The sequence below is a fragment of the Tachyglossus aculeatus genome, chromosome Y4, assembly GCF_015852505.1.
Source record: "Tachyglossus aculeatus isolate mTacAcu1 chromosome Y4, mTacAcu1.pri, whole genome shotgun sequence".
NCBI lineage: Eukaryota > Metazoa > Chordata > Mammalia > Monotremata > Tachyglossidae > Tachyglossus > Tachyglossus aculeatus.
In genome coordinates, this window is record NC_052096.1 from 1,690,850 (window position 1) to 1,703,708 (window position 12,859).

The 12,859-nt window shown below is 67.3% G+C and overlaps 1 protein-coding gene across 1 annotated transcript; it reads right to left on the minus strand.

Moving 5' to 3' along the window:
- Nucleotides 1-72: 72 nt before the first annotated feature.
- Nucleotides 73-12,038, minus strand: VARS1 (valyl-tRNA synthetase 1). The gene is made up of 29 exons (XM_038768339.1): nucleotides 11,675-12,038; nucleotides 11,443-11,577; nucleotides 11,204-11,360; nucleotides 10,746-10,873; nucleotides 10,529-10,613; nucleotides 10,215-10,315; nucleotides 10,005-10,132; nucleotides 9,470-9,634; nucleotides 8,887-8,968; nucleotides 8,634-8,753; nucleotides 8,368-8,476; nucleotides 8,001-8,095; nucleotides 7,756-7,846; nucleotides 7,415-7,539; nucleotides 7,071-7,174; nucleotides 6,805-6,963; nucleotides 6,607-6,697; nucleotides 5,951-6,056; nucleotides 5,766-5,836; nucleotides 5,533-5,658; nucleotides 5,141-5,245; nucleotides 4,959-5,027; nucleotides 4,787-4,865; nucleotides 4,472-4,599; nucleotides 2,395-2,550; nucleotides 1,999-2,226; nucleotides 1,791-1,902; nucleotides 1,103-1,428; nucleotides 73-254 (listed from the first exon to the last, which is right to left on the minus strand). The coding sequence occupies exons 1-29, from the start codon at nucleotides 12,026-12,028 to the stop codon at nucleotides 186-188; spliced, it is 3,804 nt and encodes a 1,267-aa protein (XP_038624267.1). The 5' UTR covers nucleotides 12,029-12,038; the 3' UTR covers nucleotides 73-185.
- Nucleotides 12,039-12,859: the final 821 nt, after the last annotated feature.

Consider the following 12,859-nt stretch of genomic DNA (forward strand, 5'->3'; position numbering starts at 1 on the left):
CTCCGGCCCAAAGCCCCGCAGTGCGGGATGAGTCAGGCCTGGCCAGGCTCCAGCAGCTGCGGAGACCCGCGGCACGGCCCCCTCCCCGTCCCCGGCCGTCCCCGGGGCCCCGCTCTGACACACGTGCACACACGTGAGGTGCTTTATTTGCCAAAACATTTTATTGCTCTTCCGGGAGCAGGGTCTCACACCATCTTCTGGAACACGGCGATGGCCTGGTCCACCGTCCTCAGCTCCGCCTCCGCCTGCAGCAGCTGTACCGAGCCCAGGGGGTGGGGGGGAGGGGGGGGGGACCAGGACGTGAGACCCCGAGACTGGCTGGTGCGGAGGGGTCCCGCCTGCTCCAGACCCCCTCTCCCCCAAGTCTCGCCGGGACACGATAGATGGGAAATGTCTGGGGGAGACCCAGATGGAGGTCGGGGTGAGAGACCATGGGGGAGATGGGGGGGGTGAGACCGGACGGGATAATCCATTGGGGACACGGAGTGGTGGGAGAGATCACGGAGGTGCGGAGTGAGAGAAACCATTACGAAAATGGAGGGACGGGATGGGAGCTAGGTGGTGGCGGGAAAGGCCATGGGGGAGATCGGAGTTGGGAGAAACCACTGTGAGAACAGAGAATGGGATAAATCATGGGGTGTGGGAGAGAACATGTGGGAAACGGGAGAGAGCTTGGGTTGGGTGGGGGTGGATAGGGAGTAGGAGAAACCATTATGAAAACAAAGGGATGGGTTGAGAGCTGGGTGACGGTGGGAGAGACCCTGGGGAAAATGGAGGGAGGGACTGAGGGAGCTGGGAGAAACCGTAATGAGAAAGGGGGTAAGTCATGGAGGGGCTGGGGGGGACAGAATGGGGATAGATGGGAAATACCGCAGAGAGTGGGCCCGCGGGGTAAATGGGGAGAGACCCGGAGAGATGCCACTCCACGGAGGCCCAGACCGTGGCCCCTCCAGGGGGAGGACGGGCCGCCCCCACACGCTGCATTCTGGGCAGGGGCCCGAGTCGGTTCCCCCCGCGGGCCTTCCCCAGCCCGGTGGGCAGGGAGGGGGTGAGGGGTTTGCGTGCGGGTGCCGTGCACGTGCGCCCGCCTGTCCGTGCTCACCTTGGCAGCGTCGGCCTCGCGCACCTGCGGGGGCACCTTGGCGGCGTAGCCGGGGGCGGCCCTCCGCTCCCGCAGCCTCTCGGCCCCGCGCTCCACCTCGGCGCGCCGGCCCTGCAGCTTGGCCAGCTCGCGGGCGGGGTCCACCAGCCCCCACAGCAGCAGGTGGACAGAGCAGCGGTCCGAGGCCAGGCCCACGGCGCAGCCCGGGGGGGCCGCGGCCCCGGGGGGCAGCAACTGCACCGACCCCGCACTGGCCAGGGCTCGCACGTAGTCACACCCCCGGGCCGCCCGGCTGCGCGTCGGCTCGTCCGTCACCTCCAGGAAGCCTGCGGGGCCGCGACGGGACGCGCGGAGCCCGGGTTAGGGGCGGCGGCGGGCAGCGGGGAGGGACGTGGCCCGGGTTAGGGGTGGGTGAAGGGCGAGCAGGGCTCGGGTTAGGAGTGGTGGTGGGCAGGCACGGAGCGACGGGGCCGGGGTCAGGGGCGGCAGTGGTCAGCGGGGAGGGAGAGGGTCCAAGTTAGGGGCAGCGGGCTGGCAGACAGCCCGGGTTACGGGTGCCAGCAGGTACACAGATGGAGACGGGGCAGGGCCCGGGACGGGGTGGTGGCGGGCAGCCGGGAGGGTCGGGGCCCCGGGGCGGATGGGAGCGAGGCGGGCAGCAAGGAGGGCCGTGGCCGGGGCGACTCACAGTCGGGGCGGCTGTGTGTGAGGTTGTAGTCGGCGCGGAGGGAGCGGACGGCCCGCGAGATGCTCAGGACCAGCTCGAAGGTGCTCTCGGCCTCGGCGTCCTTCCAGGAGCACTGCCGGGGGGCGGGGAGGGGCCGGTGAGGGAACCCCGACCCGCTCTCCCCGGGGCCCCCAACCGCCCGGCTCTCCGTCCGGGGCCCGGCGCTCACCTGGTCGGGATCGGGGTAGGGGGTGACGCAGAGGCTGGGCGGGGCGGCGGGCCCACGGCGGGGCAGACGCTGGAACAGCTCCTCCGTCACGAAGGGCATGAACGGGCTGAGCAGGCGCAGCCCCACGTCCAGGCAGGTGTAGAGCGTCTGCCGGACCACCGCCGCCGCCGCCTCCGCCGGCGTCCCGGCGTCCTCCGCCCCGGCCGCCAGCACCGGCTTCACACACTCCTGGGGCCCCCGGGGGAGAGAAGGGCTGTCACTTTCTGTCTCTGTCCCCCCGGGGACCCTTCCTCCCTTCCTTGGAGACAGAGGCCCCCCGCCCAGGGAGCTTCGGATGACCCGCCGCCCCCCGTCCCCAACCCCGACGAGCCCAGCGATGTCCGGCGGGCCCCGCACCAGGTAGACGTCGCACAGCTCGTAGAGCCAGAAGCTGTACTGAGCGGTGGTGACGCCGGGGAAGTCGTAGTCCCGGAAGCCCCGGTGGCTCTGCTCCACGGCCTCCGCCAGCCGGCTGAGGATCCAGCGGTCGGCCAGGCTCTCCGCCCCGCCAGGCTGGGGGTGGGGGAGACGGGGAGGGAGGGCGGTGGGAATGGCGGCAACAGGGAGACGGGGCCGGGGGGTGGGAGGACGGGACCCAGACGGGCAGCCCGTGCGCCTCCTCTCCCTCCCTCCCTGTCCACCTGACAGTCTGCCCGTCTCCCAGCCTGCCTGACAGTCTGTCCATCCGTCTCCCAGTCTGTCTCCGACAGTCTCTAGCTGCCTCTCAGTCAGCCTCCCTTTCTGTCTCTCCGACCGTCTGACTTTCAGCCTCTCTGACCCTCCCTCCCTCCCTCCGTGTCGGCCTCACGGTTCAGTTCTGGGTCCCCTCGGAGAACTCATTCCCTTCCCCGGGCTTCAGCTACCCCCTCCACGGGGATGACTCTCAAATCTCCACCTCCAGCCCCGATCTCTCTCCCTCTCTGCCGTCTTGCGTCTCCTCCTGCCTTCCAGACATCTCTACTTGGATGCCCCACTGACACCTCAAATTGAACGTGTCCGAAACAGAACTAATCTTCCCGTCCAGACCCCGTCCTTCCCCTGACTTTCCCATCACTGCAGACAACATCAAGCAATGATATTTACTGAACATGCCTTTGCCATGCAAAGTACTGTACTAAGTACTTAGCCCTACTCAAGGCCCTACTGAGAGCTTCAAGGCCCTACTGAGAGCTCACCTCCTCCAGGCGGGGTTCCCAGACTGAGCCCGTTCCTTCCTCTCCCCCTCGTCCCCCTCTCCATCCCCCCATCTTACCTCCTTCCCTTCCCCACAGCACCTGTATATATGTATGTACATATTTGTTACTCTACCTTACTTACACATATCTATTCTATTTATTTTATTTTGTTAGTATGTTTGGTTTTGTTCTCTGTCTCCCCCTTTTAGACTGTGAGCCCACTGTTGGGTAGGGACCGTCTCTATATGTTGCCAACTTGTACTTCCCAAGCGCTTAGTCCAGTGCTCTGCACACAGTAAGCACTCAATAAATACGATTGAAGTACTTAGCACACCCTCCCCTTACATACAACAAACCGTCACTCTCCCCACCTTCAATAATGATGGCATTTATTAAGCGCTTACTATGTGCAAAGCACCGTTCTAAGCACTGGGGGGGCGGTTACAGGATGATCAGGTTGTCCCACATGGGGCTCACAGTCTTAATCCCCATTTTACAGATGAGGTAACTGATGCACAGAGAAGTTAAGTGACTTGCCCAAAGTCACCCAGCTGACAATTGGCAGAGCCAGGATTTGAACCCCCGATCTCTGACTCCAAAGCCCGGGCTCTTCCCACTGAGCCACGCCGCTTCCCCTTCAAAGCTCTCCTAGAAACATATCTCCTCCGAGATGTCTTCCCAGACCAAGTCTCTCCTTCCAATCAATCAATCGTATTTATTGAGCGCTTACTGTGTGCTGAGCACTGTACTAAGCGCTTGGGAAGTACAGATCGCACCCTTTAAGCACTCGATATTCACTTCACCCTCCGCCCCTCAGCACTTAAGTATACATCTGGAATCCATTTTTAGTGTCCGTCTCCTCCTCTAAATAGGAAACTCCTCAGGGGCAGGGGACGTGTCTACCATCTGTTGTGCTGGACTCCTCAAGTATTTAGTCCAGTGTCCCGCACTGACTGAGCGCTCTATAAATCCGACCGATGGACTTGCCCCACTGAACTGGCATCCCCGCCACTTCTAGACTGTGAGCCCGTTGTTGGGTGGGGACCGTCTCTATACGTTGCCGACTTGTACAGTGCTCTGCGCACAGTAAGCGCTCAATAAATATGTGAATGAATGAATGAGGGGTCTTGTCCGTCTCTCAGCTCTGCTCTCCCAGGTACCCAGCATAGCGCCGCACCCTTGGCAGGGCAACGGGGAAGGGGTTCTCATCGGCTGACTGGCAGGCCGCGAAACCGGGGGCGGGGGGGAGCGGCGCTGACCTGCGGGGAGGGGGCCGGCCGGAAATCCGCGCCCAGACCGCGCAGGGCGAACTTGGTGGCGTTCCAGAGCTTGTTGCAGAAGTGGCGGTAGCCCAGGATCCGGCTCACGTCCAGGTTGATGTCTCGGCCTAGGGTGGAGGGGAGGACACCCTGAGACTGGGTATCGCCTCCCCCTCTCCCGCGGTCCGGGACCTCCCCCTTCCAGACCCCAGGGGCAGGGAAGGGTGGCGGGGGTATGGGGGAGACGAGGGCAGAGTGGCCCCTGGGAGGGCCCGGAGGGGCGAGCGGGGGCCGAGCAGGGGAGGGCGGACCTACCTTGAGCCGTGTAAGCGCACAGCCCGAAGCGGAGGGCGTCGGTGCCGCACTCGGGGATTCCGGACGGAAAATCTGCCTTCTGGCGGGGAGGCGAGGGGACCGGGTATTGGGGGGGGGTCTGCCCCGCTGGTCCCTCCCTCCTTCATCCGCCCCCCCACCCCTCCCCGCATACCTGCCCCGCCTTGGCTCGCTCCATCTCGGCGGGATCCAGGTTGCTGTTGGCGAGCTGGGCGTGGAGGCCCTAGGTGGAGGCCGGGGACCGCTCAGCGGGGAGCCCCCTCCCCTCCCCGCACTCTGCTGCCCTCGCCCCCCCGCCCCCCGCCGCCGGTCCCCCACTGGTCGAGCTCCCCCCACCTCGAGGGAGACGCCGGAGATGACGTCTAGAGGGTCGATGACGTTGCCCAGGGATTTGCTCATCTTCCGTCCGTGAGCATCGCGAATGACGGCATGGAGGTATACCTGGTGGCCAGGCGGGGCCGCGGGTCGGGGGGCTTCCACCCGCACCCCACCCCCGTCTGCCCTGTCTGCTGGAATCACCCCCGCACCCGCCCGGGCCCAGTTCCCACCCGTGCCCTGAGCCAGGGTGGGGAGAGATGGGCAGGGGGAGGCAAGGGGAAGGCGGGCAGGTGGCAGGGAGAATGGGAAGGAAGAGGACCGGCAGACTGGATGCAGCGGGATAGGCAGATGGCTGGGCCGGGGGCCGGCTGGCTGGGAACGGGGAGGGTAGACGGGGGGCCGGGGCGGACCTCTCGGAAGGGCAGCCGTCCGGTTAGCTGCAGGCCGAGCATGACCATGCGGGCCACCCAGAAGAAGAGGATGTCGTGGCCGGTCTCCAGCAGGGTCCCGGGGTAGAACACGGCCAGGTCCTCCGTCTGCGGGGTGGGCACACGCGGGGCAGGCCGGGTCACGGCCGCTTCCTCCCTCCACGTCCCGCCCTCCCTCCCCCCGCCGGGTCCCCGTCCCCTTCCCCGCCGCTCACCGGCTCTGGCCAGCCGAAGATGGACAGGGGGAAGATGCCGGAGGAGAACCAGGTGTCCAAGACGTCGTCGTCTGGGGATTGTGGGGGGTTGAAGGACACCCGGGGTCTGAGGCCACCTTGCGCCTCGGGCCCGCCCGCCTGCCCACACCTCCCTCCTCCCTCTCCCCCAGGCCGCGGCCCCTCACCCTGTCGGAGGACGACCTTCTCCGGGGCGACTCCAAACTGCCGGGCTGCCTTCTCCCTCGCCTCCTGCTCGCTGCGCCCGCTCACCCAGTATCGTCCGTCTGGGTCCTGGGGGGCCGGGGACAGACAGCGTAACCCTGGGAACCCCTCCTCCCAACCATCCCTTCCCTATACCATACACAGGATCTCTGGGTCCCCATTTGGGAAGACAGGAAGATCACGGAGTGGTCCCAGGGAGGGGCCCAAGCGTCTGGATGAAGGACAGGAAAGGGTTGGAGTGATGCAGTAGGGAGGGAAATGAGGTGTGGGGATGTGAGAAGTCAGGGAAGGCTTCCTGGAGGAGAAGCGACTTGAGTCAGGCTTTGAAGGTGGGGAGAGCGGTGGTCTGACGGACACGAAGGGAGATGGAAGTCCAGGCGGGAAGGAGGACGTGGATGAGGGATCAGCAGTGATAAAGACGTGGTTGGGGGACAGTGAGTTGGCTGATGTCAGGGGAGTGAAGAGAGTAAGCTGGGGTGTAGCAGGCTTGGACAGCGGACAGGCTGGGGCAGATGGAGGGCTCCAAGGCCGATCCTGCAGGCTCCCGGCCCTGCCCTCGCCGTCAGGAACGGCCACGGGGCCGGCTGGGGCCGGGGTTGGGGACCCCGGGGCCCCTCACCTGCCCAGGCGGGACACTGGGGTCGTCAACGGTCACGAAGTACGCCGGGATGCGGTGGCCCCACCACAGCTGCCGTGAGATGCACCAGTCCCTGGTGAGGGGCGAAGGGGGCGAGAACCGGGCACGTCGGCGCGGTAGGCTCCCCTCCCGCCCACCCGCCCCCGAGGCCCGCCGCCCTCCGGCCCCGCCCCCGCTGACCGGATGTTGTCCATCCAAGCGTTCCAAGTGCGGACGTGGGCCTCGGGCAGGATGCGCAGGTCCCCGCGGGCCACGGCGGCGGAAGCGGCCCGTGCCATGTCCCCGCACCGCACGTACCACTGCGGCTTCAGCAGCGGCTCCACCACGTCCTTCGACCGTCTGCGGGCCCACAGGGCGGGGGGCGGGACACGCCGCGTCAACCCCGGCGGTGTTGCCCCCCACCCCTCCCGCCCAGTGCCCACCGCTTGCCCGCCCTGGGCCCTCACGTGCAGAAGGGGACCACCATGGGGTTGTCCTTGATGGCCCGGAAGAGTCCGCGCTCCTTGAGCGCCTCCAGCACCATATTGCGGGCCTCAAACCGTGGCAGCCCCTGCCGAGGGGCAGTGCAAAGCCCTCACACCCCGCCCCACGGAGACCGCCGCCCCTCCGGGTCCCAGACCCGTCCTCCCTCCGCTCCTTCCTGCCCCCCAAGGTGGGGGCCCCCACCTTCCGGGACCCCAGGCCCCGGCCCTGCGCCTCTCTTCCCATCCCACACCCCCGGGCCTCCCTCCCTGCCATTAGCCCCCGTCCCGCTGCCCCCCGCCTCCCAGGCTCCGAGCCCAGCCCTCACCAGGAACGGGGGAGGCACATTGATGAGGTTCCCTCTGTGGTCCATGATGGTCACGGCCTCCAGCCTGTGCCGCTGCCCAACCTCGTAATCGTTCTGGTCGTGGGCCGGGGTGATCTTCACCGCACCTGGAGGATTTAGGAGGTCAGCCAACCACACCCCCTCGGCCCTCCCTCCCACCGGTCCCCGTTTTGAGAGCCCCCCCGTCCTCCCAACACCTCCACAGAGACGACCCCCAAGCAGCAGCCAGGATCCCAGAATCCGGGGACCCCTGGACCCCGAGACTCGCCAAGTCACGGGTCCGGCCACAGCGCCTGTCCCCTCCGCCCGCCTCCGGCGCCCACCTGTGCCAAACTCCATGTCCACAAAATCGTCGAAGACAATGGGCAGGGTGCGCTGGACGAAGGGGTGCAGCACGGACTTGCCCCGCAGGTGCTGCGCCAAACAGAGCAGAGCCGCCGGGAGCGGGCGCGACTCAGTCGGCGAGGGGCCTCCCCTGCAGCCCCCTGCCCAGCCTGCCCGCACGCCACCACCCTTCCCCCACCTCGTCCTGCCTGCCCCGGCCCCCGCTCCCCCCGGGGTTCCTCACCTGGTATCTGGGGTCCTTGGGGTGGACGGCGACGGCCGTGTCGCCCAGCATGGTCTCGATCCGTGTTGTGGCCACCACCACCTCCTCGTCGCTGTCTGCGGGTGGGCCGGTCGCTCGACACGTAAATCCACCACCGCGGCCACCCGTGCGCTCCGACCTTGGGCGTCCCCGGCCCCCAGGCCCCTGCCCTCTGACCTTGGGCACCCCCAATCCCGCCACCCAACCCCAGGTATCTTCCTGCTTTCTAATCCCAAGGGTCCCCAGAACCCCAGGCCCCGCCCTCCGACTCCGGGCATCCCCGGCCCCCGCCTTCCGACCCCGGGTGCTCCTGGTCCCAAGACCCCGGGAGTCCCCCAGCCCCCCGCACCTGAGCCGGCGACCTTGTAGGCGAAGGAGACGAGAACCCCAAACTGGACTTTATCCTTGTAGCCGGGCACAGAGAGCAACGTGCGGCCGCTAAGCTCCTTCTTCTCCACCTGCAGGGGGGGAGGAGAGGCTTGGGGGGGTCTGGCTGGGGGCCTGGGCTCAGGCCAGAATGGGTTGGGCTACGGGAGGAGGGTCCACAGCAGTCATCCCCATCCCGGCCACGCTCCTCCCCTCCAAAGACTCCCCGGGGAGGACGTGGAGGAGCACCTCAATGTCGGAGATAGCGGAGTTGAGGCTGCAGGACCAGTTGACGAGGCGCGTGCTGCGGTAGATGACGCCGGTGTCGTGTAGACGGACGAAGGCCTCCGTCACGGCCCGCGACAGTTTCTGGGGGCGGCGGCAGGGGCACGGCGGGGGTCGGAGCGGGTCCCCGGCTGCTCCGAGCCCATCCGCTGGTACCCCGCACGGCGCCCAGCGGGGCCCCCCTCCGGCTCCCGCCCCCGGCCCGAGTCCCGCTTACGGGGTCCATGGTGAAGCAGGCACGGTCCCAGTCCAGGGAGCTTCCCAGTTTCTTCAGCTGGTGGTAGATGCGGTCCCCCTTCCTGCGGGACGGCGGGGAGACTGATATGCGGTTGGGATGGGGGTCAGGGGGCAGGCGGAAGGGCTGGAGGAAGCAGCGGGGAGTCCCCACCCTCACGTAAGGGCTGAGACCAGGCAAACGGGACGGGGAGGGAAGGGGCCCCTCCGTCTCCCATGGCTGCCCAATGAGGCCACAGACTGCGAAGGGGCGGAGGGGGGTCCCGGGACGGGGATGGACCGGGATCGGACAGGTGGGGGGGAGGGTCCAGTCAGCGGTGGGGACGGGCCGGGGGTGGCCAAGGGCCCAATCAGTGCTGGAGGCAGATGCGGGGCCAGGAATGGGAACGGACCGGGGGGACCCAGGGACGTAAGGAGTGATGAAATGGTGGCCCAGGGGTGGGGATGGGACGGGGGCCCGGGGGCAGAGACAGACAGGGGGCCGAAGGAGGAGAGGGGTGATGGGCAGGGGCCGGCCGGAGGGAGGGAAGGAGGGAGGCGCGGGAGTCGCGGGGGCCCCGACTCACTCGTCCTTCCACTTCCAGACCTCACGTAGGAAGGCCTCCCGCCCGACCTGGTGGCGGCTGAGCCCGCGCTCCCTCCACAGCTTCTTCTCCACCACCACCTGGGTGGCGATGCCTGCGTGGTCGCAGCCCGGGTTCCACAGCGTCGTCTCCCCGCGCATCCGGTGCCTGCCCGGGCCGGGACGTCACACGGGGGGAGAGGCTCCCGCTCGGCGCCTCCCTCGCGTAGTCCGCCCCCCACGCTGTCCCGGCCCCGTGTGGGGATGCCCGGGCTGGGGATTGGGGGAGGCCGGCGGCCCCGGCGGGAGAGAGGTCGGGAGAGACGACCACGTGCGGAGGAGGCCAGGGATTTCCAGGGAGCTGGAGGTGGGGAGGACTGAGGGCCGCCGGCTGGAGGCCCGATTCGGGAAGCGGGGCGGAAGGGCTCGGGCCGGGCTGACGCTCCGGGGGTTCAATCCGAGGACCGGCCCGGGGGGTCGTGATGGGGCCCGACTCGGGCCGGGGAAGCCGCAGGGGGCAGGGGCCGGGCGCAGCTCACCAGCGCGTGAGAGCGTCCTGGATGGCGTTGGTGAGGGCGTGGCCGAGGTGCAGCGAGCCCGTGACGTTGGGCGGCGGGATGCACATCATGAACACGCCCCGGGGGTTCGGCTCCGCCACGCTGGACCGCTAGGGAGGCACACGCCAGGATGCTGCCACGGGGCCCCTCCCGCCTTCCCGGCGCCCAGCCCCACGGCGGCCCATCACTCACCCCGTACTCAGGTTTGAAGAAGCCCTGACTCTCCCACCAGGGGTACCAGGCGGCCTCCACGTACTGGGGGCTGTACGAGTCGGGCATCGGCCCGCTGACATCTGCGGCGAGGGGGACAGAGGTGGCCCGGGAGGGGTGGGCGGGAGGGGACTGGGCAATGCTGGCAGCAGCGGGGCTGAGACCAAGACAGAACCGGGCAAGAGGGCACGGCAGAGGGACCGGGCGGCCCAACACTCAGGAGACCGTGGGACCCGGGACGGGGCAGGGTCTGAACTCTTCCCCCTCCCTCCCCACCCCTCCGGCCCCCAGGTTACCTTTCTTGTCCCCGGGCCGGGTCGGGAGGTCATAGGTGACGACCCCGGGGTCACGCTTCTCTTTCTTCTCGGCCTTGGGCTTCTTCTGTTTCGGGGAGAGGCGAGGTGACGCAGTCTTTAGCTACCCTTCTCTTGCCCTGCCAGCCCCCCACCCGTTCTCCGATGCCCCCAGACTACCCCCGTGCCCCCCCAAAAGGTCCCCTCCTCGCCTGCCCACCTCCCCCGGTGGTGGCTGCTGCTGGCGGTTCTTCTCCTGCTTCTGCTGAAACTTCTCCAGTTTCTCCCGCTTCTTGGCCTCCTTTTTCAGCTGCGCGGGCGTCTTTGGGGGCGCGGGGGCCTGGGGGCCTGGATCGGGGACAGGGGGATGGAACCCAGTGGCACTCGGCGGTAAAGGGTCCCCGTCTCCCCCAAACCACCCCCAGCTCCCTCTGGAAGTTCCTTCCATCCCACACCTCCTCGCTATCTCTCCTCTCCGGCCACCTCCTTCCCAACCCCCGGGAAGGACGGCACGCCGGCACACAGGAAGTGCCGCCACTATGGAAGCGAGGAGAGGGAAGCAACGGCAGCGGAGCCCAGCCTGGCCAATTAGCATCCCCGTCCCACCCCACCAAGGCGCGGTACGTCTGTCTGGATCCCTCAGACGGCTCCCCGTCCCCGTCCCCCGACGGGCCTCACCTCCGGCCCCCGGCTGGGGCAGCGGAGCGGGAAAGGGCCGGATTCCCGGGCACAGCCCCACCTCCCCCAGCACCGCCTGGAACTGGGGCTGGCGGACGCACGCCAGGAACCAGCGGGTCACGTTGGGCAGGGATGAGCGCGCCTTGGGGTCCAGAACCTGGGCGGGAGGGCGGTGGCGTGGGTCAGCCCCGCCACACGCTCCCCCCGGGCACCACCCTCCGACCCCGGCCCGGCCTCACGTGTTTGAAGGGCAGGAGCAGGGCAGTGGCGGCGGCCAGGTCTGCCAGGGTGGGGTCCTCTCCCACCAGGAAGGCGCGCAGCCGCAGGTGGTCCTCCAGTGGGGCCAGCGCCCGGCCCAGGGCTGCCATCGCGGCCTGCGGGGAGGAGTGGGGGATCACTCATCGCCCCGACTTCCTCCCCCTTGCCCCCACCTCACCCCATTCCGCTCTGGCTCGTCGGGCCCCCCGTTACCTGGGGGTCTCCTCCGGGCCGGGCCGGCCCCAGAGCGGGCAGTGCGGCGGCGCAGGCGGCGGGCACCAGCTCCCCGTCGGCGTAGTTGATCCACTGCTGGACCAGAGCGGCCGCCCGCCCGCCGCCGGGCCCCCCGAGCCCGCCGGGCCACAGCAGTCGGGCCACGGCGGAGCCCCCGCTCACGCCCAGTTCCGGGCCCAGCTCCAGGGCCGGCAGGCCGGGCAGGGGGAAGCGCGGGCCGGGGGGCGGTGGCCGCGGGCAGACGCGGGGCTCGGCGCCCCCATAGCGGGCGGCGATGAGGGCCTGGAGGCTGGGGAAGGACTCCGGGTGCGGGGACACGTACAGCACGGACATGGCCGGCGCGGACCTGCGGGAAGAACCAGGCGGGTCGGTTCGGGGGCGGGAGATGGGCAGGGGGCCTCCCAGCCCAAACAGGAGGGAGGACTGGGGCCCAAAGCCCACTTTTTAAACCATATTTATTAAGCGCCTTCTGTTCTGGGTACTGTACTAACCGCTAAAGTAGATACAAGCCAATCAGGCTGGACCCAGTCCCACGTGGGGCTCGCGGTCTTGATTCCCCTTTTACAGATGATGGAACTGAGGCCCAGAGAAGTAAAGTGACTGGCCCGAGGTCACGCGGCAGACGAGGGACGGAGCCGGGATGAGAAACCGGGTCCTTCTGATCTCTCAGGCCCGGGCTCCATCCACTGGGTCTCCATCACACAGACGGAGAAACTGAGGCACAGAGTGGACAACAGCCCCCAGCTCCTCTGCCTGGTAAGAGTCGTTACCAAGAGTCCGCTGTGTACTAATTCACTCAATGGTATTCAGCGCTTACTATGTGCAGAGCACTGTACTAAGCGCTTGGAAAGTACTAATCCCGGCTCCGCCGTTTGTCCGCTGGACCTTGGGCAAGTCACTTCTCTGTGCCTCAGTTCCCTCATCTGTAAAATGGGGATTAGGACTGTGAGCCCCACATGGGACAGTCTGATTACCTTGTAAAAAAATAAATGATGGCATTTGTTAAGCGCTTACTATGTGCTGTTCTAAGCGCTGGGGGAGATAGAGAGGCAGCGTGGCACAGTGGAGATCAATCAATCAATCAATCAATCGTATTTGATTGATACGATTGATTGATTGGAGAGAGCATGAGCTTTGGAGTCAGAGGTCATAGATTCAAATCCC